We start from the raw sequence: 25,977 nt of genomic DNA, 5'->3' as shown, positions 1-25,977 counted from the left end.
AATTCTTTCTTTGCCTGGCACTCACATCACAATCCTTGAGTTAGCCTGGATATTACATTCACCACCCCAACCTCCCAGCAGTTCCACTGCCAACCATTTGATAACCTTCCCACAGGGTTTTCTTAAGCTAATGTTTTGAAGTGGCGAAAACGCTGCTCAGGTGAGGCACCTCAGACCCTAGGGTCAAATGCTGCCCTACAGGATTCTCTATCTGGTCCACAGGCCATGGACCCTTCTAAACCACACACCTACACCCTGGGCAAATGTGGTTTTCTGGCTAGAATGTGTCCTTAAACTGTGGTAACTCCTCTTGCTTATCTGAATGGAGGATGGAGAGGTGTGTGTCAGTGTAGAATCCTCTGCTTTTGGCTAGAATGCTGCCTCCTGCATAAAAGGTTAGTGTAGCCTCTCTTGCCCGGCACACCGTTCCTTCTGGCCCTGCTCCACACTGGAAAGAGGTCCCTGGGAGGAACGCAGCCCTTGCACAGAAAAGAGCTCCTTACCCTTGGTGTATACTCACAGGCCCTGCACTCACTATGCACATAAGGCTGCACTGGTGACATTTACCTCATTACATGAATGCATTCTGGTTCCTTGGTGAAGCTGTAGGCGTAGCCACTGGATGTCGTGCCAAAATCTATAGCCACAACAACAGGATAGGTCTGCTCCTCTGCGTCATTTGCATCAGAGTCCTTCTGTCAAACGAACAGAAATGTATTTGCTGTTATGTGATTTCAAGAAAGGGCTGCAAGCGTTACTAGCTCTATTTAAATGCCAAACATGACACTAATAATCTCCTCTGGTGTGACCGAAATTGGCAATCCCCAAATACCAGCAGGCCCCAGATGCTAGCTGGAATGGGAATTTAGCACATCACTAAGCCAATACTTAATTTTTGTGACTGTGATGATGCCTCAGAAGAATGATGGCTGCACTCAAAATTCTTTGTACGTTCTGCAAGCTAAATGGGTCAGTCACTGATTTCAGAAAAGGATGAGAAAAACACAACAACGAGCTCCAGCTTCCCAATGGCACGTAGTTATTAAATCAATGTACTTTTAATGTATACGTCACCTAAGCCTAAATGGTAGCATGTCAAATAAGGTAACTCACTTCAAATCAGAACCTGCCATGAGTGGGGAAAATGTTTATCTTCTTTACCTCCTCCTAGGAGCCTATAGACATTATTCAGGGAGAAGGACCTTGGGATCAGTCTTTAGGAGATGTGATCTGGATTCTGAATGGGAGAAGGAATTGCCTTCAAGATCAGTCCCAGATGTGCCCTTACTTCTCTGGCCTACAGAGACTGTGCTGCCTTTCTCTGTCTCCACCTCAGGTGCCCCTGTTCTGTCAGAGCCACCAACTGCTAAAGCAGGCTGGGTCCATTTAAATAAAAAGGGCTCCTCCCAGGCAAGATGAATTTAGTCTCTCATATAAGACTTCTACTAAAAGCTCAGTCTGGGGTTTGCTGTTCTTATGGACATCTGTTCTTATGGAGTCTCTAGCTGGAATGAAGTTTCATTTGAGAAATGAACTTAGAGAAAAAAGGGCATTGAAATAATTGTGAAGTTATATACAAAGCATGAAGCATTCTTCTCACTCACCATCACAATAAAAACTGTAAATGATCGTTAACTAAGCCACACAAAATGTCAAAATAGGGCTCTCTGTGGAAGATTAAGCCTGACTTTGTGAAATTTTGCAAGCTCAGAACATTCTTGGCCTTGTCATGCAACGCAATCACTCAGTCTAGTACATTACCACATTGGTCTGCTATTCCAGGCCTTGATAGACTGAAGGTCAGTGTTGCTGACACAAACTATTTTCACCCTCAGCTTCAGGACAGTAGCAAAAAGGATCTATCCCAAAAGTTCTCCTCTGCCTGCAGCAAACTCAACCTTTGTTTATTTATATATTTTGTACATTTACACTATTCTTTCCCTCCCAATTTTTCACCTTACAACAACCCTGCAAAGGAGGCTAGACTGAGAGACTGACTGGCCCAAGGTAACCCAGTTACTATAATGCTATCATTTTAGTCTGTAACCCATCTTGTGATTTTTTTATATGAAAGTGTGGTTTATAGATTTTTTTTTAAAAAGAAATAAAATAAACTCTTAGCCATGGATGGGGAGAAAATAATACCAGTAATATACAGGCTACATTTCTCACCGCAATGTGGGATGGGGACAGAGGTGTTATCCCTGGGTCTCCCAGACTTCTAGCTGGAGATGCATAGGCAGCTGTTGAAGTGACATCTGAAAAAAATATGAGGAGCCTTTTAGTCAGCTGAATGTTCTTCAGAGCAGATAAACAAGTGAAAAAGACGCATGTTAGTTCATGACACCAACTTTGTCAAATGTGACAAAAACAGTCACAGAAATAAAGACATCAGTGCTATGTTACTTGTCTCTGTTATTAATGACATAATTATTTAAATTTGACAATTAAATTACATTCTTCTAATAACAAATGAACTGAAACTAATTCATTTTGACTGGTCTTCAAAGGCAGCTAAGCCCAATGATTCACAGAGTGTAACGGAAATGGCAGCAGAGATGGGAGCTCTTTCTGGAACCTTCTTAGTGCAAATGTTGCATGTTGCACCAGTGCGGTGTAGTGGTTAGAGTCCTGGACTCGGACTTTACCTTGACCTGACACTTGTCTATTTTGGAAAGGACTTGCATGCCTCATCCCTCTTTTCCAGCTCAGAGGGAGTTAAGTGGAGAAATTGGAGTTGGATCACAGGTTATCTGACTGATCTTTTATAACTGTGAAGAACCATCTTCAGGATACAGTGGTACCTCGGGTTACATACGCTTCAGGTTACAGACTCCGCTAACCCAGAAATAGTACCTCAGGTTAAGAACTTTGCTTCAGGATGAGAACAGAAATCGTGCTCTGGCGGCGTGGCAGCAGCAGGAGGCCCCATTAACTAAAGTGGTGCTTCAAGTTAAGAACAGTTTCAGGTTAAGAACAGATCTCCAGAACGAATTAAGTTCTTAACCCTAGGTACCACTGTATAATAATATTTTTGTAGGTAATTTAAGAACTGCGCTGGTTGGAGAGTGGTGATGTCATGTAACCAAGATGGCAGTTCAATTTTTTCTCTCCCCAAACCCTGACAAACAAATGGCAAAAATCAACATTGTTTCACCTTGAAAAAAAGTCCTGACTTTAAATGAAGTATATTGGATATGACTCGGGGATCCCAACTTGCAAGGAAGAGATCTAAGGAACCATTTTGAAGCTTGGGATCCCATCTTGACAGGTAACAGGGAAACTCACACATCGATGCTTAACATGGTACCAAAGAACCCTAAAGGCAGAAAACTTGATCTGGGCACGATGACAGGAATTAACTCTGCTTTGACATGTAGAAAGATGGGTCTAATGCATTATTACCTCTTTGAAAAGAATTGCATTGGTTTCTTACAAGACTTCTCTCCTAATATTTGGATCTAAACATGAAACGTATGATTGGATTAGATGGATATGTTTGCCACAGGGTTATAGATCCCAGGTTTCTTTTACTTTCAGAAATACAAGCTGGGGCAGCTGAGATCAGAATCAGGCTGAAATAGCAGTGCATAGGGAGCGTCCATTTACCTGCTGGCCATGCTACTAATTGCCCTGAAAAGATGTTATTTCCTGCAATGGCATCTCCAGGGAAACAGTAATTCTGGGAGGGAATGGGGCAGGGGGGAATGGCTTGGGAGGAAAGCATCAGTCCCCTCTCCCTGCATGACATGGATTGTGAGAAGTGACACAGCTGCTATTTCTAAAAGAAAAAAACTGCCCAGATAGACAACAATGTGGCAATCCTGTATTTCTTTTGGCACATATCACACATTGCAAAGCCACACGCGATTGCACATGACTCATTTCATGGACTATGATGCATTGATGCTCCGACTATGACAATTTCACAGATATCGAAACCTGTGTGAAAAACATGATGTTTGCCATGTGCCTGTTACAACTTTATTTTTAACACCTCTCAAGAAGGAAGAGGTTGATTTGTATTCCAGTGTAGCTTAATTTAGCTAATATTGCACCTTTTTTCTCTGGGGTTTCCATGGACACCACAGTGGAGCACACATCCTGTAATCAAAACAGTGGGGGGTACTGCTTAAAGCTTGCACTGCCATAAGAGGCTTTTGCATCCAAGAAACAAGCTGCCAGGACAGCATTTCCTCTTTCCCTGCTTTTGCTTCATCAAGTCCTCAGTAGCATGGACAGTGAAATCTAAAGGTCATTATTTATTTGGGAGTTTTCATATATGGTCAAAAAGCATTTAGTTTCTTCCGGTGCATCAATGCAGTCAGGCTGATCTTAACAAAACCGTATTTCTTCATCTTATTTTTATGGCATTCTTCATTTGCAGAGCTTTGAAACTTGCTTCCTAGAAGCAGTCTCAGGATTGTTGTCATCCAGGGTGGAGATCCAATGCACAGCTGGAAAAAAGCAAGTCCCACTGAATAAATGTGGGGGTTAGAATCAACCTGTATAGGTTCACATGGTTAAATCTCCTGCTCCTTCTGTGCAAAGATGATGGCACACAGCAATGTGAGCACAAAGCAGAAAGGACCACTTCAGCCCATGGCTGAATGTCATGTAGAAAGCCTCCTCAGATATTCCACCATCTTCTAAGACAAGAACAGGGAATGTTGGTGTTGTTGAACTCCAACTCACATTAGCCCCAGTCACCATGGGCCACTGCTCTGGGATGATGGGAGCTATAATCCAGAAAAATCTGAAAGACCAATGGCACCCCATCCCTGCTATAAGAACTACCCACTCTTTGTGGCTATTCCATCATCCTGTAAGAAGTGAAGACTGATGTTGCCCTCCAGGACATGAATGATCCATCCTACTTTCTTACAGATGCAAGCTCAGAAGCTGGAGATCCTCTAAGCTGCTGGCATCGGCAGTGCTCTTTCATTTTAGGGATTTAAAAGTCACAAATTGCTGCTAAGGCAACTTGCATTGGGTTTGTTCTCGGTCTTTAATCCCTCTTTCCTCCTAATTTTTATAGCACTACCTGTATCATCAGAACTGCTGCATCATGAACAATGGCAGAACCATTTGCTTGTGTCATTCCAAAATGAGAGGAGGAAATGCTTCTACATACTATTGGGAATAGTAAATGTTATGAGCAGACCATCTTTGTCAGGAAAACCGCATGAACAGATCTTACCCAGAGAAATAGCTCAAAACCACAAACTCCGATTTGATGAAAGCTTCGGAAAAATAGTCACACTTGAAAACAGAGGTCAATAAAGACCTCTATAAAGTTACAGCACAATCCTATACAGTGGTACCTCTGGTTATGAACTTAATTCATTCCGGAGGTCCGTTCTTAACCTGAAACCGTTCTTAACCTGAGGTACCACTTTAGCTAGTGGGGCCTCCTGCTGCCGCCGCCACAATTTCTGTTCTCATCCTGAGGTAAAGTTCTTAACCCGAGGTAGTATTTCCGGGTTAGTGGAGACTGTAATCTGAACTGTTTGTAACCTGAGGTGTTTGTAACCTGAGGTACCACTATTTACATATGTCTACTGAGAAATATGACCCACTGAGTTCAATCAGGCTTTCTCCCAGTAAGTGTATACAATACAGGATTACAACTTCAGAGAAGAGATGGCGGCTTTAAAGATGAGATTCTATGCATACTTCCTTGGGAATAAGCCCCACGGAGCACATTGAGAGTTCCTTCTGAGTAAGCATGCAAAGGCTCAGCCTGCAAAAGTGTTACAATGCTTCCTAATGGTAATTGCTGTAACCGCCGCCCTAGATTTTGATGCCCCTGGGGTGAAATGTGCTTTCCATACCAATGCAACTTGAATCAGCCTTTTTTGGACTGTCTTCATAGTGATTCGGGAGATTCCTTGCACAAAGAATGGGCATCTCTACTCTCTTAATTGGATTACCCCAGTTCAGAACCTGACCGCTTCAATCTGCAGGACCTGCACTTTTACAAGTGCCATATAATGTCCTGAAAAGATGGAGGTACTATGGGTGGATCAGGTTCCTAGTCCGGGGAGTCTTTCCCCTTCAGTAATTGAGAAGTGGGTGACCTCAACCACCTGTCAAAGTGGTCTGCTGGGCTTGGGAGGGGTCTGGATCCAACCCACCAGTCAGATCCAGTTCCTCACCCCTGCACTAGAAGCACCCATCGCAGGCACGGGGTGCATTGATGCCATCAACCTATGCTGCCACAGCTGCCTCTGCCTCACTTGCAACACTCTCACAGCAAGAACATGGGCATTTCTCCCTTTAGATGCTCCTAAGCAGTGGTGGCCCCATATTTCCTTTCTGCCCATTGCACCAGTTATTATCAATTGTTATTACCAGTTATGGATAATTATCTAGCATGCACTTGAAAGTAAGGTAAAGGTAAAGGTGCCCCTGCCCGTAAGGGCCAGTCGTGTCCGACTCTAGGGTTGTGCGCCCATCTCACTTAAGAGGCCAGGGGCCAGCGCTGTCCGGAGACACTTCCAGGTCACGTGGCCAGTGTGACGAAGCTGCTCTGGCGAGCCAGGACCAGCGCAGCACACGGGAATGCCGTTTACCTTCCCGCTATAATGCGGTACCTATTTATCTACTTGCACTTAAGGGTGCTTTCGAACTGCTAGGTGGGCAGGAGCTGGGACCGAAAGACGGGAGCTCACCCCGCCGCGGGGATTCGAACCGCCAACCACGCGATCGGCAAGCCCTAGGCACTGAGGTTTTACCCACAGCGCCACCCGCATCCCTGCTCTTGAAAGTAAGCCCCACCAAATTATGTAGTACTTAACTCCTGGAGATTTGAATAGGATTGATTAGATGTACACAGACCAAATAAGAAATAAAGCTTTGTTAATAAAGCACTGTAGTTCTACTGGGTCTTAAATGAAAAGGTTTCGGTTCCTTTAAAAGCTTTCTTTGTAAAAGCATTTAATTAAATGTAATAAACAATTATTCACTTCCTACAGTGTCAATTTTATATTTGGAACATACAGATATGCATTATGAGACTTGATGCGCAAATACAAGGTCTGTGCTTGAATACTGGAATACTTCTGTTGCAGCCTTAGGATAGAGGAACTCTATGCTACTTTCTAGCTCAGGGATGTTTTGTTGACATATCCAGGGCAAATGCTAGAACAGCATCTCTTCCAGCGGTGCCTCACTTGCTTCCAGTGGTGGACATTGTACTGGGCCATCACCGTCATCTGGTCCGTCACAGCTGCTGTTTACCATGGGGGGGGGCAAGGTGAACACAGTGCAAATTCACTGGCAGGAGTTCCAGATTGGATCCACAGGTGCGTTTGGACACCAACCTTTCCCCTCTCCCAGGCAGTAAGCAACAGCAATGCCACCAGGTGTCAGGTGACAGCAGCATCCTACCAACCCACCCACCCACCCACTACTGTTTCATAATACCAATTCATCATGCCACTTCCACCTCTTAATCTGTTGCTGAACTCCAACTCCTACTACCCCTGCCCATTGGCCATACTTGCTGGGGCTGATGGGAGTTGTAGTTCAGCAACATCAGGAGGGGCAAAGGTTGCTCTTAGTCCTGCTGGCCTGCTGTGAGTTCTGATAGGATCTCACCAGGGCCTTCTATCCTAGTTCCCAGTGGAAAGGGGTCCCCCCAGAGCGGCCCACAAGCAGTAATTCAAGCTTCTATTTAGACTCTGGGGAAATAATGGGAAGGGAGCATTATCTGTGGATGAGATCCTGCCCCTCAGTCTTTGACACCACAGTTAATATCAATGGAACTGACAGTATATTGGAACAGAGGTGCTACTTCTCACAGGAAGTTCTGCCACTTTGTTCCAGCAGGAGAGCTTCTTCTCCCATCACCCAGCAGGGCTCCTGTGCTTGGAAGCAGGAAAGGGGAAACTGTGGCCCTCCAAATGTTGTTAGGCTCCAACTCCCATCAGCCCCTGCCAGTAGACACAACGATCAGGGAAGATGGGCAGCACCTTAATCTAACAACAGCTGCTGGGCAACAAATTCCCCCACTCTGCCTTTACAAAAAACAATTCAAAGTTTCTGCAAGCTACTAATTGCTTTTTTCACTTGTACAAGGCAAACTCCTTTTCTGTGCTGCGACTTCAGAGATCCACTGCAGCTGATTTGTCCTTGAATCTCACTCCCACAGAAGACCACCCAATAAGCATCGCACAACACTTTCCAGTGTTTCTGGAGAGGGCAGACCAAACAGGTTTTCCCTAGGTTTCTTTTGCTTGGTTGTCTTTTTTTCCCAGTCTGGACCTCTGTATTTGTAAGTGCTATGTTTCAGCTAAAAGATGTGCTAAACAGACACCATTCAAACCAAATGCATTGCACTTCTTTGGGTTGGTGGTATCTAAAGCTTCAGGGGATCAACTCTGCTGTCTGTCTGAGGCCTATGCTCAAAAGACCGCAGTGCTGTAGGACCTGGAACCATAAAAATAATTAATAGCAGATGCCTGCTGCAATCTTTTACTGCTTGAGTTTGATTTAGGCAGTTTTGTCTTCGTAGCAAAGTTTTTACTACAATCAAATTTCATCACCATTAGTTCTGCCATGTAACAGTTTCAGAATGCAACATCATTATTTAAATTTTTTTTAAACAACAACACTGTTGTTCACTACGTATATCAGTGAATAAACCAGATGTCAGCATTGTGTATATGACAAATGGGTACTCGAATACCATAGAAGCCTTCCTACTTGACTTTCTTTTAGCATCAGTTTATACCAGATTCAACAATCATGTGGGGGGAAATATGTGACATCCATCATATGACAGCTGAGTAAACCAGCTTTTCCACTTTTCTCATTTCTCCAGTGCCATTTCTCTCTAATGCTTTGAACATGTTCAGCCAAAAAAGAGCAATTTCCAAATTGATATTTGGGAAACAGATTTAAAAGAGCAACACTCTTTTAAATTTGCGGGAAGTAAATAGATATTATTAGCTTCCAGCACTCTTCACTATCAGCAAATAAAAACCAACTATCTTAAAGATTGCCCCCCCCCCTTTTCACAATTCCACTTTCCGTAAATGATGTCCTTTCCTCCCTGCTTCAGGTGCCCTGCATTTAAATAACTTGATTATGCACCACTTCCTTGCAGGCTGCATACAGATGAAGCGGCTTTGAGATTTAAGTCTCTCTTTACACTGTCTCCACAATGTAAACGGGTACAAATTTAAGGACTCAAAGACAAAGGATTTCCCATTTTCTATGAAACTCACAACCACGAAGCAAATTACACAGGTTAAAGCGTCACTATTACCTGCTTGTGTTTTATCAGTCCAGCCAGCCCATCAGATACATCAGAAATCAAGAAGCACTGGTTTCTTCTGAGAAACCCTCAAGCAGCCCACAATTCTTCACCAGCCACACCTACACCACAGAATCTTGAGAAAACAGGGCCAGGCCTAGGGTTGTTCAATTGCCCATTATGCCCACCCCCATTTTAGTCTCTTCTCCTTGATCTATTAAATAATATATATGCATATACTACTTAATTATTTGCACTTCTCAGTGGTGGGAAATGGGAGCCCATGGGACAATTAAAACAATAAACCTTTATTGTAAAATGCCTGCTGGAACAAGAAAGTCTTAGTCATGCACCTGAAATTTGACAACGAAAAGGTCTGTCTAATCTCAGTTTGAAGGGAGCTCCACAAACTGGGGACCACTGCACTGAATGCCCTGCTTCCAAGCAGTTACAAACTGCACATCTGAGCCATGGGGGACCATTAACAGAGCCTCCTTCAGTGATGGGGCAGGGACATGAGGGGCCAGGTTGGCAGACAGAGCAAGGGAAAGGGGGCGCAATACGGATAACCCCTTAGAAAGGAATGCACACCACCAACCATATGCAAGTTGCAAAGTGGGGGCAGTGACATTTTCACCCATAAATTATACTAGCCGAATTGCCGTTTGGACCAGTGTTGAAAAAAATGGAGCTGAAATAATACTAAGTGGGGGTGTATGCTCTACTTTCTACTTGGTTTAGGTTTACATCGGGAAAACCTGTGGCCCTCGGGATGCAGGCCGTTGGCCATGCAGGCTGGGGCTGAAGGGAGCTGCAATCTTGGAATTGTACAGTTGGAAGGGACCCCAGTGGTCATCTAGTTCAACCCCCTGCAATGCAGGAAACTATTGCCCAACATGACCCTGAGATTAAGAGTCTCACGCTCTACCCACTGAGCTATCTACAACATAAGGTGGGTCACAGCTTCCGGCCACCTATACCGTGGAAATGCAAGGCAGAGCACCCAACGAAGCCATCCTAAGAGTCCCCTTGCGGACCAGCTCTTTGTAACCTCACAGAGGCTGCGCAAAGTGCATTGTCACTGTGCTGAATGGCATGCCCTCTTATAAGTAAGGAATAAGTGAGGAATAGGGGGGAAGCAGGGCCCGGCAGTGAAGAAGAAAGAACCGGCCACTGCAGCTAAGCGAGGCTGTCGGCGATTTGGGTGGTGCGACTCTAGTGTCCGATTCCCAAAGAGGAAAAAAAGCCTGCAAAAGGAATCGCTGGAAGAATGAGGTTTCCCACCCATCCGCTTCCAATCCCTGTTCGCCATGATCTCAGTCGCTTCTGTCTGCTCCCTCACATATCCTTCCTGAATCCTGAGAATTAGAAGCTCCTCCCGCTTTTTTTTTCCTGGAAAAGATCCGCAAGAGGCAGAGAAGCAAGGAAGGGAGCTGGCCATCGCAGCTTCTGGGAAATTTTCGCTGCACTGCCAGCCTGGATGATCTCTGGCTCAGTGCCCCGCCCAGCCGCAGAGCACATGCGGAGAGATGGGGCGCACCCCCTGCCTGCAGCCTGGCCGGAGACAGAGAGAAACGTCGCGGAGGCGGGGGACGTGCCCGCCTCGGATTCCTCCGCATTGTTTTTTCACCTGGATCCTATAGCCGGCCGCTTCGCCTCCCCATCTGGCGCAGTCGGTTCCCCCCGAAGCCCCACGTGACGGCAGGCCGGCTTTTGCAGAAACGGGCCGGAGGCACTTTGCAAGTATAGTAACTCCTGCTCTCTTCTGCGAGCGCAACTTGCAAGGAAGAGAAGTGGGGCTGGGTGGGGGAACTAAGCGTGGGAGTAGGGAGAAAAAGCACCTCTCCAAAAAATCATTATTAGCCTCAGGGCATCCCCCCCCCCGCCCAAGATCACCTCCTCAAGGATCTTGCCCCCGCCCACTTCCTCCTGGCTAGACGGTCCCGGAGGCTCAGGATAGTGGAGTCAAGTCATGGGCTGTTAACTGGACTTGCACACCGAGGAGTCTCCAGACGTACGCGCAGCAGCCGCGCAAATATAAAAGGCTGCTTGCGACCATCCTCTGCCCTACGTGCGCCGCGTTGCAAATTCATAGGTAGGTGTTGATTACTGTGCAAGGTCTGTTCACGAATGAAGGGAAGTCCTGCCTTAAGGATGCCTTTTGCGCAAAAGCAAATCCTAAAGCAACATTTACACGTCGACCCTTTCCTGCCGCCATGTGACTCGTACACAAAACGTTGCCACATCCCACGTGTGCATAAACTCATGCATGCATGCATGTGGGTGCATTGCGTTTTCTGCACATACCCTCCAGATATGCAGCTCAGGCTGCTGACACAGCGGCGTCCAAGCCATACCTGCCTCTGGGAGGGACTGCGCATCGATTACCCAGAGACTCGGCTTCATTTCTGAATCTAGACGGTCTCCTGCAAGAACCACCCAAGATCTAGCGCTATTGATAGTTTCCTTGATGGGGCGGAGAGAAACCGCGACGCCGGCATCCGGCTCCCACGAAGTAGCCGGGGGTCGATCGCGGCCCTCAGCCCCCCTCCTGCCTCCGGCCCCTCTCCCTCGTACCCCATGAGCCCAGACCCGCAGCGCCTTCCCAGCTGGGGCTCCCCCCCCCCCGGCATCGCCTACGACGCGCATTTTGGAGAGGTGCGCTTTTCCCGAAGGCAAGCCCCCTCCACGCGAGGCGCGCTGCCCCCTCCTGCCCACCCTCCCCGCAAGTCCCCATTACCTGCCGTGACGCCTTCCGTCCCCGCCATGGCTGGAGGCGTTCACTGCGCCCTCGGCTCCGTCCTTCAGCCTCGCCAGGCGCGTTGAGCCGCCAGGGACCGAGCTCGTTGCTCGCTTCACTCGGCAGCCGGAGCCATTGGGAGCGCGGGCGAGGCGGCTGTGCTGCAGTCGCTTCCTTCTCGGTTCTGCAGGCGAGCGGCGACGCCAAGGCTTCTTTCTGCTCGCGTCTTCGCCTTCCTCCTCCTCCTTCCCCACCCACGGCTGGCTGTGTAGACAGCCAAAGGGACGGGCTTAGCGTTTGACCCCTGTGTCTATGTCTCTTTCTCTGCGTGTGTGTTCACCAGCCTTTTCTTCCCTGCTGCAAGGCTCTGGCTGCTCGGATTTCTGCAGAGCCCCTCCCCTTGGAAGTGAGCGGCCTGTCCCCCCTCCCTTTTGCCACCCCACCTCACGCACCGGCGCGGGAGGGAACCGTGGCAGCAAGTGACAAAGGAGATCTCCAAGGAATAGGCTTGGACGAGCCCAAACCAGAATGCTGCCGTTGCCTTAAAAGAATAAAAACTAAGTAACACTTCTTAATTCCAAAGGTTGCCCCTTGGGCTTTTATTTATTTAAATCGCAGCTACAATTAGGATCGCCTACCTAATGCAACTGACCACTTAGGGCATCTTTCAGACACATTGGTATCTCCATGCGTCTGCCAGACGTGAACCGGTTCCAGTCTGCAGGCTTCCTCACATGGTCATGGAAGGTGCATCAGAAAGTGTCTTGGGGCCACTGCGGAAAACTGACATAAGAGGGGACGCAGTGTCCATGGCGAGATGTCCCATCGGCCCACCAGGGGTGAGATATAGGCTTGTCATGTGGATGGAGAGGCAGCAAAAAATCTGCTTGCTGCTGTTCATTAAATGGAAGCTGGCTGGATGTGCACTCCTATGCAGTTATATGTACTGAAGGGGTGTGCAGGGTTGAGAGAATTAAGAACAAATAAAACATAAATGGATACAGAGTGGTGACCGTCTTGGTTTTGGGTGTAGTGTTGCTGGTTATGAGTTATGTCCTGAAGACTTTGCATTCCGCATAGTGGAACAGCGATGGATGTGCTCTCATGCATCATTTCCTAGGCTAAAAAAATACTTTGTGTTAAAAGCCAATACAGCACATCCTTGCAATGGAAAAATGCATCTTTATTGTGCAAGGTGTCTTGCTAACCGCTTAACACAACTCTTAGAAGGAGAACTCCCCACAGTTAAGGGGCAAATGACAGGGTTCTTGCATCTTACAATGTCTTGTGATCATGTTGTTTTTATAAAAAGAATACTGCTTTTCACAGAGGTATACTGTAGGATCAAATACAGTAGACAAGGAATCATTGGGGGGGGGAGAGACATTAGGATCCAGTACATGCTTAGTGAGCAAAGCTGTTTATTTGTCATAAATGTTTGCATTCAGAAAAGATGGTTTCATGGATAGGAGGTTACATCTCGGGGGGGGGGGGGAATCTGTATGTTTGCTGAAAACAGCATTCGGGAAAATGAGTCCCAACTGTGCCAAACTGGCATTTTTATTTTTATTTTAGACAATGAAAAATCTTTCAGAGGGTCGTAAAATGCTTTAGTAGAAACTTAGCATATGATCTTTACATAACAAAAGAAAGATACATTTGTTTTATCTGCTTGTCCTTTTCATAATCATCATCAGGGGACAACCAGTGGGACAGAAGCTCACAGTGCTTGCTTGGAGCACACCAAATTGTTGGAAAACTGAAAGCTCTGTCCTTAAAACACACACAAACTCCACAAAAAACAGCATTTTAAAAGGGGGCCGGCTGTTGACGAGGGGTATCTGCAAATGCTCAGAAAGAGATTCTCTCTGAGTTAACCTCAGATATAACTGCTAGGTTTTATATTTCCAAAAACTGAAGATTATCACAGCATCCCTAGGTTTAAACTGAAAGTTGCATAGCACCTTGGGGAGTCTAATCCATGGAGGCCAGTGTTGTGTCCTCCAGACTACAGCTCCCATTGCCCCTCACAATTGGTTATGCTGGCAGAGGCTGATGGGAGTCTGAGTCCAGAAAACATCTAGCTCCCCCTCTCCTTCAGTGAACCCTGCTGCTGAAAACATGGCCTTGGGTCAAGTTAAGCCCTGGGAATAACCATAGCACAAAAGGCTGAAGAGACAAATTTATAGGACAGGAGGCAGAATTGTGAAATGTCTGCATAGATTGTATATATATATATAGAGAGAGAGAGAGAGCTTTGGAAATATTTCTGTGTTGAACATCAGTGGTCATAAAGGATTTCAGCCTCAGCATTTAAATTAGGCATCAGCTGCTCTGGCAATGGAGACCCTGCAATTCATCATTATGAGAGAAATTCCCAGGGAGATAAGGACAGCAGGCTGTGGAGCTCTGGGTTCCCTTCTCCTCCCCTTCGATACCACACAGCAGGGAATAACATCTGGCCTTTAGCCTGCCACAGTTATATATTTAGAATCTGATGGCAAACTCATAGGAAACAGGAAACCAGACAACTTTCATTTCATGTTAGAGTTTCCTAACAGCAAAAATAAAAAATTAACAGACCCCTGGATACATATTACGTTGTTGGCTTTAAAATTAGATATTTGAGAACACCAACAATAAATGTAATAGGAAGTACAACACAGAGACAGGCATCCTTCCCCCCCCCTCCTCCCACTTGAAACAACCCAAGTAGCCACATTAAAATGGAATTTGTTGGATAGAGCCATCTTTCTGAATGTCAAGCACACAACAGCATTAATCTGTTTCAAGTCAGGTTTCCTAAGTTACAAGCCTGATTGTAGGTGTTGTGAATAAGGCAAGAGGAGTATGGTTGCATGTGTGTTGCAAGTGGGTACAGAAATAAAACATTTTTCTTGGAAGCTTAGCAACTTACTTTTTTAAAGAAGGTATTTATGAAACTAACAGTGATTGGATTTGTTTGAGTTAGCAAAAATGGGGAAAGGGCAATCAAATAAAACTCAGGAAGTTAAGTTGAATTTTTTGGAGAAAATACAGACAAGTCGTTGGCTCCAGAAATTTTCTCCTCTGGCACCAGTGCTTAATGACATAGCCTTTCGGGGACTGAGAGAAGCTCTCAGACAACACATTATGCTGACTTTGTAAATATATCGTAGTATAGCAATATTGTACCTACCTTTGTGTTTTGAGCACAGTCCCTGTAAGCAATCTTTCTTGGAGTACTACCAGTTTTGTCCTGGTGTGTCCAGAAACAACAAGATAGATATCTGAGCCCCAGAAATCTATCAGCTTCACCTGTCCCATCATGTTTTAACCTGTCAGGTAGTTATGATATTTGTAGAGGCGTGACCCTCACTTTAAGAGATAGCCAGGACTCAGGGGACAGAGAGGAAGAGGAGCTTTGCTGCTCTGGAAGGTACAGAGACACCAATCATAGGCCAGGACACTGTGACCAGGTCTGCCAGTGATGAGCCTCCCAAGTCATAGACCCCTGACCTGGGATCGCTGGTCGCAGTATCTGAGAGCCAGAGCTCTATGTGGGAATGAATGGAGTAGTGTGTGAATTATAGACTCCAAGCCAGAGGCCTACCGCTTTAAGGTCCTCCACTCCTTGGGGATGGAGCTGAGCCTAGGAGAGATAGTCAGTTCCATGAGAAGCCCAGAAGAGCTTAGGTCAAGGTAAAGGGACCCCAGACCATTAAGTCCAGTCGCAAATAACTCTGGGTTTGCGGCACTCATCTCGCTTTACTGGCCAAGGGAGCTGGCGTACAGCTTCTGGGCCATGTGGCCAGCATGACTAAGCTGCTTCTGGTGAACCATAGCAGCGCATGGAAACACCGTTTACCTTCCCGCCGGAGCGGTACCTATTTATCTACTTGCACTTTGACGTGCTTTCGAACTGCTAGGTTGGCAGGAGCAGGGACCAAACAGGAGCTCACCCCATTGCGGGGATTCGAACCACCAACCTTCTGATCAGCAAGCCCTAGGCTCTGTGGTTTAGACCACAGCCCCACCTGCATTTAGAGCTTAAGGTAAAGGTAAAGGTACCCCTGCCCGTACGGGCCAGTCTTGACAGACTCTAGGGTTGTGCGCTCATCTCACTCTAGAGGCCGGGAGCCAGTGCTGTCCACAGACACTTCCGGGTCACGTGGCCAGCGTGACAAAGCTGCTCTGGCGAACGGGCACCAGAGCAGCACACGGAAACGCCGTTTACCTTCCCGCTATAAAGTGGTACCTATTTATCTACTTGCACTTAAGGGTGCTTTTGAACTGCTAGGTGGGTAGGAGCTGGGACCGAACGACGGGAGCTCACCCCGCCGCGGGGATTAGAACCGCCGACCATGCGATCGGCAAGTCCTAGGCGCTGAGGTTTTACCCACAGGGCCACCCGCGTCCCTATTTAGAGCTTAGTTGAGCTCTAAACATTATCTGAACAGGTGCTCTGTCTGGAGCTATCCAAGGTCCTGCAATTCTAGCCTGATGCTATCTGGCTGATAAGACTCCCTCAGGTATCCATCAGGCCCCATAGCTTGTGGTCAGGACAGGGCACATAGTAACTAAACCACCTCAGTTCAGCATTCTTAAACTACACAGATTTCTAGCATTTAATGCCACCCTCCCACAGCAGTACTCAGGGCAGTGTGCAAATTAAAAGAATGCAAGGGATGGTGATGTGACCATCGCATGCAGGCTGCATTAAATTGCTCCCCGTGGCATTTCCCCCCATGTGCTGACTGCTGGTGTGCATTGGCTCATCATGCAGCTCAGTGGGGAAAATCAACCAAACTGCTTGTCAAGACAGGCACAGAAACAATACATTAGGGGGAGACAGCTGCCACACACAGCCGTTTAAAGCAGCCTCCACATGGTGGAGTGTGGGCTAATGTACACTGGCCATCAGGGTCCAATTTAAAATGAAGTAGAGAGATATTCCTTCTCTAAATATATAGGCGCTTCTAAATAGAAGTGAAGAATCAAAAGCCCTTGTTAAAATTATTGTGTGTGCAAGGGCAGAAAGGAACAGGCAAGGTGTATCACACCAGGGAGGCCTGACAAACAAGTTTTATTTTTAAAAAATAAAATAAAATATGAATGGTACAGAAAACTGAAAAGGGGGAATGAAACTGAATGGAACAGTCTGGAAAAGAGCATGGCTGGCTGGAACCATGAATTGGAACAATGTAGACTGCAACATTTTGTTGCAGGTCACGCCAGACCATATGAGCAGCATACTAATTTTCCAAGTTTGGCTTCTTCTGTAGACTACATGGCACCAGACATGCACAAGGAGGAGCTATCAGTGGGACTCAGCAGGGCTTAAGGAGAGGTGAATTAAAAAGATTATGAGCCTTAGTAATGATTCTTGTAAGCTGCTCTGAAAGCCTTTTTGGCTGCATTACCTCAGTGGGAAGTTTCTGCTGCATATTTCAGCAGTGGGTGGGGCTAGACCCAAAAGTGGACAGAGCTGGACATGCACAAAATCATACACCCTTAACACACAAACACACACCCTCCTCACATCTAGATGAGCTTTTGACATGATATATTATGTGCTGACAAAAATGAAAGAAAAAGGTTTTCTTCCTTTAATGGAGCTTTATTTGGCAATGCAAATGGCAGGTTCTGGAGGCCTGATCTGCACTGGGACCATAGTGTGGGGGCCAGCGGGGCTTTAAGCTTTGCTCTCACTCTGGCCCTGATCCATATTGGGCTATAAAATGTTTGTTTACAAAGCTATTGTGCTACCAACCTTACTGTATGCTTGTGAAACATGGACGACTTATAAATGCCATCTCCAGCTCCTCGAAAGATTCCAGCAACGGTGTCTCCGAAAAATTGTACACATCACTTGGAAAGACAGGTGAACTAATATCAGTGTACTGGAAGAAGCAAAGATCTCCAGTGTTGAAGCAACGATTCTTCAACGTCAGCTTCGTTGGACTGGTCATATTGTGCAGATGCCTGATGATCATCTTCCAAAGCAATTACTCTATTCCAAACTTAAAAATGGAAAGTGTAATGCTGGTGGTCAACAAAAGAGTTTAAATACTGTCTCAAGGCAAATCTTTAAAAATGTAGTATAAACACTGACAACTGGGAAACACTGGCCTGTGAGTGCTGCAGTTGGAGAACAGCCTTAACCAAAGGTGTCATGGGCTTTGAAGACACTCAAACTCAGGATGCAAGGGAGAAACATGCTAAGAGGAAGGCATGCTTGGCAAATCCACACCGTGATTAACTCCTGCCCGGAAACTAATGTCCCCATTGTGGAAGGACATGTGGATCCAGAATTGGCCTCCACAGTCACTTACGGACTCATAGTGTTTATGGAAGACAATCTTACTCAGCTACGAGTGATCGCCAAAGTAGAAGAAGATATGGACCTGTAATTTGCATTGCTGAAAAATATTCCCTCTGCCTAATGATCCAGGAGTAGGTCAGTACAAGGTTGTTGAACTGGGGAAACTCATTTTCAATCAATCGTTTTATTTGTATGCTCCCTTTCCAAAGTTAAAACCATGCTCAAGACGGCTTACAACATATGAAAAAATTACATAACTACAAACATAACAAAAGTAGTCATAAACAAGAAACAAAGCATCAAAAAGTACACAACCAAATTGAACAATTTCCACATAAATCATAAGATAAAAAATAAAGATACAAAAAGTTAACAGCAACAACAGCAGCAGCAACACCTCCCTAAATAAGAGCCCCTGAACAATGTTGTTGTTGTTGTTTAGTCGTTTAGTCGTGTCTGACTCTTCATGACCCCATGGATCAGAGCACGCCAGGCACTCCTGTCTTCCACTGCCTCCCACAGTTTGGTCAAACTCATGCCCAAAATTCTGCTCAGCAGCCCCAGACTCAGTCAAGGCGGAAAAGGTCTTCAAGGCAGGTAGCAGGTCTTCCAGGACTCACAGCCTTTAAGGCTCAAATCACCACTCAGACAAGAAGCTCATGGAGCAGAGAAAGGGTATAAATGTAATGAGGTGGATTTCAGCTATAGGGGTAGGCAAACTGTATCATAAGTACCGTAACAAGTACCGTACTTTCTGCATGCATTCTCAGGTTCATTTAATGTGGATCAAGCGCATTGCTTAAGCAAGAGCAGAAGAGTGGATTTCCCTCAACTTTCCACTATACGCTTATTACAGATGAAGTTGGGATTGGCCATTGAGACTCTTGTTGATCTCAACGTCTTTGGGGGAACTCAGCCAGATGGGAAGGGTATAAATAATAAAATTATTGTTGTTATTATTTAGTTGTAACAGTTACAAACTAGTTCATCTGTTATCTATTTACTTTCACTTGTTTCACCCTAGATGTTACTTTACCACAATTTTTATCACCATGAATTAAGTCATGGCATCTCATTCAGTGTAGACAATGAGATTGCTTTCAGTCATTGGAAGCGTGCTCACCAACTCACAGCTTTCCTTTAGCTTTGATGTGAAATGGGACTCCATTCAGGGAGTTTAGCTTTGTTTTGTTTTTAAGGGAGGAAGTGAGCTGAAAAAGAAGACAAGATTGACTTCATAACCCTGCAGTGGCTGCTGATCTCAGCAAGGACACTTGGAAACCCAAACAACCTGAAATCACAGCGCCTCATCTCAGAGCTTCTCAGACTACTGTTGCTGATCCAAGGTTCCCATAGTTTTCAAAATAGATGTTTTCTGATGTGAGCATAAATCGTTGCTTCCTGAAATTGTCTGCAGAATGCAAGAGGAGAGGGAGAGAATCAATATTTGGATAGGGTGAATGTACAGAAAACAGATTACATCCCGGCAAGAAAAACCCCTGTTTCTACAGCATAAGTAAACTGAAATAAAGAGTTATTAGCAACCAGTATTTATATACCATGCACTACCCTTGACCATACTAATTATAAGGCATTATTTCAGTTTGCTCCTTATCTCAGTAGGGATGTCACTTGTTTCTGGCTACCACATAGATTGCTACTGGTAATAATATTTCACAGTTTTAAAGTGAGAGGAGAGCAGCGGGTGAGAAACATTTTTAAAAAGAAGGAAGAGCCAATTTAATATTACTGCTATATTTATTGAGGTTAATGGCCCACCATTTAGACCCATTGCAGTTGGTTTGGAACACTGGGAGACCAATTCAAAGTTGCCCACAGCCTCTTGTAACTTTTCTCCAATGCTAAACCTAAAAGCAGCCTCTGGAAGCTGTGAGTTTAAGCCTCAGGAACTACTAAGCCAGCTGGAAGTAGGAAGTCTGCACACATTTTGCTTTTTCCAGTGGTTGATGTCACCTCTGCTGTTGTGGGCAGGGGATTCTCTCTCTCTCTCTCTCTCTCTCTCTCTCTCTCTCTCTCTCTCACCTACACCCACACTCACCCACCCACCCACCCACACCCACACATGGCACAGCTGCCTTTCCACCCCCCAGCGGTATCTACATCGGTGACTACCACAATGCGCTGTCTGCCTGCTTTCTTTGCGAAGCTTGGAGTCTGCTGTCAGTGTTGTAGTTAAATGTATGACCTGTTGGGAACTTCAAGATCCCTGCTCTCCCTTCTTATGGTCTTTGTACTGGACCTGGAGACTCTAATAGAGAGCATCCCATGTCAAGAAGGAGGGCAAGTGGGCACTCTATCAAATGGCAGGGCAGGAGTTACATGGAGCAGGGCCTTTTCACTGGTGGTGCCCATTGTATACCTCGCTGTTCCTAGACGTGCTCTCTTTTGGCCTGTTTTGAGCTTTATAATTTTGGAAGATTTTGGAAGAACTGGCTGACAAGTCTTATCAGTCGCTGATGTATGAGTGGATTTTATTTTTGTGGATTTTGCAGATTTTATTTGCTGCTATTCTGGGCTTCTGGTGCACCATGGTTTACACCAGCGTAATAGAGTCGGCCAGGATGCCAGAAGGGATACAATTTATGAGCTTTCTCCATTTTCTGCACAGCAGGGGGTGTTCAGTCAACAATGCAAAGGCTGAGCTGAAGCTGAAGCATTCCCTGCTGGTGACAGGGGTCACTGTTTGGTAGTACCCTATTGGTTAGCTGTCAGATTCTAGAGCTGCCTATTGGTGGCTGTTATGTAATTCACAAAATACAGAGTCCATTCATAAAACACAGTGTTCATTCATAAAGCAGTAACATAAATCTCCATTGCTATATATTGGGTGTATATTTCAGAGGTTGAACATACAAGTTTATGGTCATGCTGTAGTATAGTGCTTATGCGATTGTGAATAAAAGCTGGCGGGGCTCATTGTCTCGGGGTTTGGGGGGAAGAGATGACAAAACTGATTTCCAATAAGTGCCCTCCCCTTTATTTCCATAACAAGTCCTTGAGTCTGTACTCTGAATGGTGACACCAGGGACCTAGAAGCTGCAGGGCTTGTCAGTCCAACCCCTGCACAGTCTCATCAGGGCTGACCTTAAGGCAACTGGGCCAAATTGGGCTCCCCGTGCTGCTGCTAAGGGGGCCCCTGCACCAGGACAATCTAGATGGATTTTATTTATATCTATAAGATTTTGCAGACTTTGGCTGTGAACTGCAGCCCTACCAAAAAAATAAAAATAAAAAAAAAATCAAGTTGTGCCCCACTGCTTCAAATTGGGCCCCACTGACTAGCCCTGAGTCTAATAGTTGCTGTGCCTGAGTTGCCCTGCCCTTGCATGAAGTCTTGGGTTTACAATTTAGGGAGAGGGGAGACTGCAGCCCTGGGGAGCAGGCAGGCTGGTGAGGCCCCCTAGACTTAGAGGCCCAAGTTGCCCTGCCTTTGCATGAAGTCTTGGGTTTGCAATTTTGGGAGAGGGGAGGTTGCGGCACTGGGGAGCGGGCAGGCTGGTGAGGCCCCCTAGATTTAGAAGCCCAAGGCTTCAGCCTACTTAGCCTATACATAAATCCGACACTGGGGTGACCTTGCACTCTAGGTACGCTGTCTCTCTCAGTCTTTCCTACATCCTATACAGTGGTACCTCTGGTTACGTACTTAATTCGTTCCGGAGGTCTGTTCTTAACCTGAAACTGTTCTTAACCTGAAGCACCACTTTAGCTAATGGGGCCTCCTGCCGCTGCCCTGCCGCTGCTGCGCGATTTCTGTTCTCATCCTGAAGCAAAGTTCCTCACCCAAGGTACTACCATATTTCTGGGTTAGCAGAGTCTGTAACCTGAAGTGTATGTAATCTGAGGTACCACTGTAATTGCTATCAGGATAAAAGACAGGAATACCCAGAATTCCTTTGAGGAAGGTAGGATAAAAAGAGTAGTAATGATCCATGCTAATGGGAAAGACGAGTGAACAATGGCCATATCCCATTCCTTAGAAATCAAATGCAAACATCTAGTGAAGAGAAGTAGAAAAGGCCTTTCTAAAAGTAGAAATCATACATGCTGAGAAACAGCGAAGAATGGCAGCACAGACAAGAAGGAGTACTAGAAGATAAGAATAGAATTTGCTAAAACAAGGTCACTGCAGGCAAGGTTTCAGATTCCAGGCTAGGTTTGTATCCTTTCATATCCAATGGAGCCAAAAAGGATTGAGCTGGCAAAAGTAGAATTTCTCTGTCAGTTTCTGCCTCACCAAGGTGCTTTGCTGTCAAAGCTTATCAGATTCATCATAAATGGAAAAACAAAGACATGGGACCAGAGGGAAAGGTGGTGGGTGCTTGCTTTGACTTTTCAAAATGCTAACCAAGTTCTGAGTAGACATTTGCTGAGGAAAATGTACAGTGTATGTCTGCCCAGAAATAGTCCCCATTGAGTTCAATGGAAGTTAGAGAAACACACACCATTGATTTTTAAAGCACTATTTATTATACCACTTTTACAGTCCTGGCTTTCTCAAAAAGAACCTTGGGAAAAGTTGTTAAGAGTTGCTCAAAGACCTCTATTCCCCTCAGAGAGCTACAATTTCCACTGTGGTTTATCAGTCAATCTCTCTTCCCAGGGAATTGTAGCTCTGTGAAGGGAACAGTGGTCTCCTAACAATAGGAAAATATTTGGAATAAAGTATGTTGAAGGCCTAGCTATGTTTTGTTTTCTCCCTGAATCCCAATACAGCATTTTCCTTCTAGATAGCTGTCAGAGCCCAGTTTGTTCAGGAAACTGTGTGTCTTTCTTGTCTAGGTTGGTGATCCAGTCTCAAGGATCCTAGATAACCAATCAGGGCCGTCTTTACCCAGGGATGCAAGGGGTGTGGGGCACCTGAGCGCTGAATTTTGGGGGGCACCAAATGTATACCTACTGTATATTGGTTCCTCTCAACTGGCAGCAGTGAAAATCAATGGAGCGAAAATCCCCCCCCTCCTCCATTGCTCTGTTACTCCATAGTGTCAAATATTCCCGACAAGTCAGGAAACAAAAGCAGTTTTCCCCGATGCGTCATTGCAGATGAGCTATTTGCCCCCTAAAAAAGTTCAACAACTTTGGCTTCCCCCCTCCCCAAAAAAGCTCAATAAAAGCTAATTTGGGGGCAGCTAAACTAAATTTGGGGGCGCTGGACGGATCTTTGCACCCCAGCGGTGCATAAGCTAAAGACGGCCCTGTAACCAATGGCTTGCTTAGTCTGTCCTCTCTTTGTATCAAGTGTAGCTGACATCCTAACATCACATTGTTGTGGCTGCTGTGTAATTTGGTTCGTTTGCTTATGCTGTGGTTTTATTGTTATTTCACAGCAGGCATGCAAGTGTTTTTTCATAGCGGCCTTGAACGGTTCGTAAAGATAATACGAGGGACAAATGTTTAAAATAGAAAAATAAAAATGAGCAATTTGCTCAAGCATTTAATGGAGTCCACTCAGCTGACTGAAAATCAAGGGAAATATTATTACCTTTGGCTTAGCTTGTGTGAGAGATGAAAATCAGCAACCATAAATGGAGTTTTCTGAGATTTTCAGATGATAACTACTACTAGGGAAAAAGGCACAGACTTACTGTAGATCCAGAAAAGTTAGAGTAAGTCTTTTTGTGCAAGAGGACATTGCTGCTGCTGCTGCTGCTGCTGCTGCTGCTACTTCTACTTCCTCCACCTCCTTTGTGTCACCCACCTGTGAGTCTTGTGCTGGACTAGATGTGTCCCTTCCAAGTTCTTAAATGCTTAAAACACACACACACACACACACCCATAAATGACCTTCAAAACTTTTCCCTGCACAAAATAAAACCTGACTCAGAGCATGAATAACTGTTTTCCCTATCTTTTATTTCTGGGTTGACATGATGCTGCTTGGTAATCCATGTTTTTTTTTTAAATGGACAGCTCTTATTGTTCCTTGGGGAGGGGTAACTCAAATAGTAGAGAAATGAACAAGCAATTTTATTTCCAGAGAATTGAATTGTGACTCTAGACTTTCCTGTCACTATGAACACCACTGTTCTTCTTACATGCAAATCCTAGCTGTGACTTCTCTAACTGACTACAGCAAATCAACTACATCAACGGCTAGTTTCTTCTTGCTAAACGATTAGATGATAATGCGTGCGTATTTTGATCGATATCTCTGAATTTACAAGGACTAGAGACTTGTTATATATATACTCTGTATGTACACACACACGCACGCACACACACACAAGCTTTGACTCTTAGCCTGGGTCAGCCCAGAAGTGGGAAGCTCAGCAACTGCCCCCTTTGTCTATTTGATAAAATACCCCCTACATGAACATCCACACTATACATTCAAGACACAATTAAACCACATGACTTCCCCCAAAGAATTGTGGGAATTATAGTTCACCTCACACAGAACTACAATTCCCAGCACCCATAACAAACAACAGTTCTCAGGGTTATTTGAGGGAAGCAATCTAATTTAAATATATAGTGTGGATGTGATCCCTGGAGGTGGGGCATGTACAGCAGATCAGTGAGAAGGGAAAGTATGCTCTGACTCCCCACACATTTATGGGATGGATCTGGGGACAGATGTCATGTAAGAACACTTCAGCATGGATGAAATGTACCGTGGGTTTCCATTCTGGCTGTGTGGTTTGGGTGTTTCTTCAGTTTCTAATACACTTGGTGCTGAGTGTTTTCATGTGGATCCCAATGCTTAGAGCACCACAATGTCTGTTTCCAATTTGCCTGCTTTCATAATCTCAAACAAGCCAACGTCAAATATGGTTATAGCGGTATTGAGATGAATGGCTTTTGATGAGAGAGAAGAAAACAGTGTGAAAGCTTCAATCAAGACTCAAGGCAGAAGGGAAAAACAAACAACAGGAAAGGAAGGATGGAAAAGAGCAGATTCCCTTTCCCTGAGGTGGTGCTTTTGCAGCCAGTGCTGAAAGAGAAGAGGCAAATGGTCAACTGAGGAGCGAAGCATCATGTGCAGAGGGGGCAGCAAGTTATATTCTCAACATTTATCTCTAAGCCACCTTGAGTCTCATCAGGCGAAAAGGCAAAGTAATAATAATAAAGAGACTAGGTAGAAGCAGAAAATACTTAATGGGGAAGGACAGGAATATCCCTCTCTAGTCCCTCTCCAAACACTTGCCTCTGTTTAAGGTGCTGCCAGCTGTCTTCTTATTTCTTAATTAGGATGTGGATGCTTCTTTTATGCAATGTGCCAGCTTTAAGCAGCACCTCCTCTCTTGCCCTGAGTCATCATGAGTAAATCTGAGGGTGGTGCCCTTAAACGGGTTGCTTTTTAACACCCAGTTAACTGAGTCTCTCTTCTTTATTCCAGGGTATAGCTGCCATGGAAGTCTGCACCTTCATTGGAGGTTTTTAACTAGAGGTTGGAGAGCCATCTGTCAGGGATTATTTAATCGTGATTCCTATATTCCAGGAAGTTGGACTAGGTAACATTTGGGGTCCCCTCCACCTGTATGGTTCTACATAAATGTGACCAGATGTGATTAATGACACAGGAAATATAAGCAAAGATAAGCTGACAAATTTACAATGTATGATTACTCCAAGGCTGAACAAGAATACTTGGCAGAAGTAGCCATGATTTTATACAGAAATTCTGAAATATCTAGCAGTACAGAAAAG

General features: G+C 45.3%; 1 protein-coding gene across 4 annotated transcripts in view; it reads right to left on the bottom strand.

The window, feature by feature from the left end:
* HSPA12A (heat shock protein family A (Hsp70) member 12A) overlaps positions 1 to 12,439 on the bottom strand; it is a 47,830-nt gene extending 35,391 nt beyond the window's left edge. For 3 of the 4 annotated variants that reach the window (XR_014564929.1, XR_014564930.1, XM_083741321.1), the window contains exons 1-3: positions 12,003 to 12,438; positions 2,173 to 2,258; positions 568 to 695 (exon numbers count right to left, since the gene is read on the bottom strand). Coding sequence is in view for 2 of the 4 variants with exons in the window: in XM_083741321.1 (XP_083597447.1) it covers positions 568 to 695; positions 2,173 to 2,258; positions 12,003 to 12,030 (242 nt within the window). In the remaining 2 variants the exon portion in view is untranslated. Of the gene's footprint in view, positions 1 to 567; positions 696 to 2,172; positions 2,259 to 12,002 lie in introns of all 4 variants that reach the window. The other variant, XM_083741322.1, reaches the window with a different exon arrangement.
* Between the last annotated feature and the right edge of the window lie 13,538 nt (positions 12,440 to 25,977).

The sequence above is a fragment of the Podarcis gaigeae genome (genome assembly GCF_964106915.1).
Source record: "Podarcis gaigeae genome assembly, chromosome: 5".
NCBI classification, from domain to species: Eukaryota; Metazoa; Chordata; class Lepidosauria; order Squamata; family Lacertidae; genus Podarcis; species Podarcis gaigeae.
Note: the sequence above shows the minus strand (reverse complement) of the source record. Positions and strands in the feature narration are given on the sequence as shown.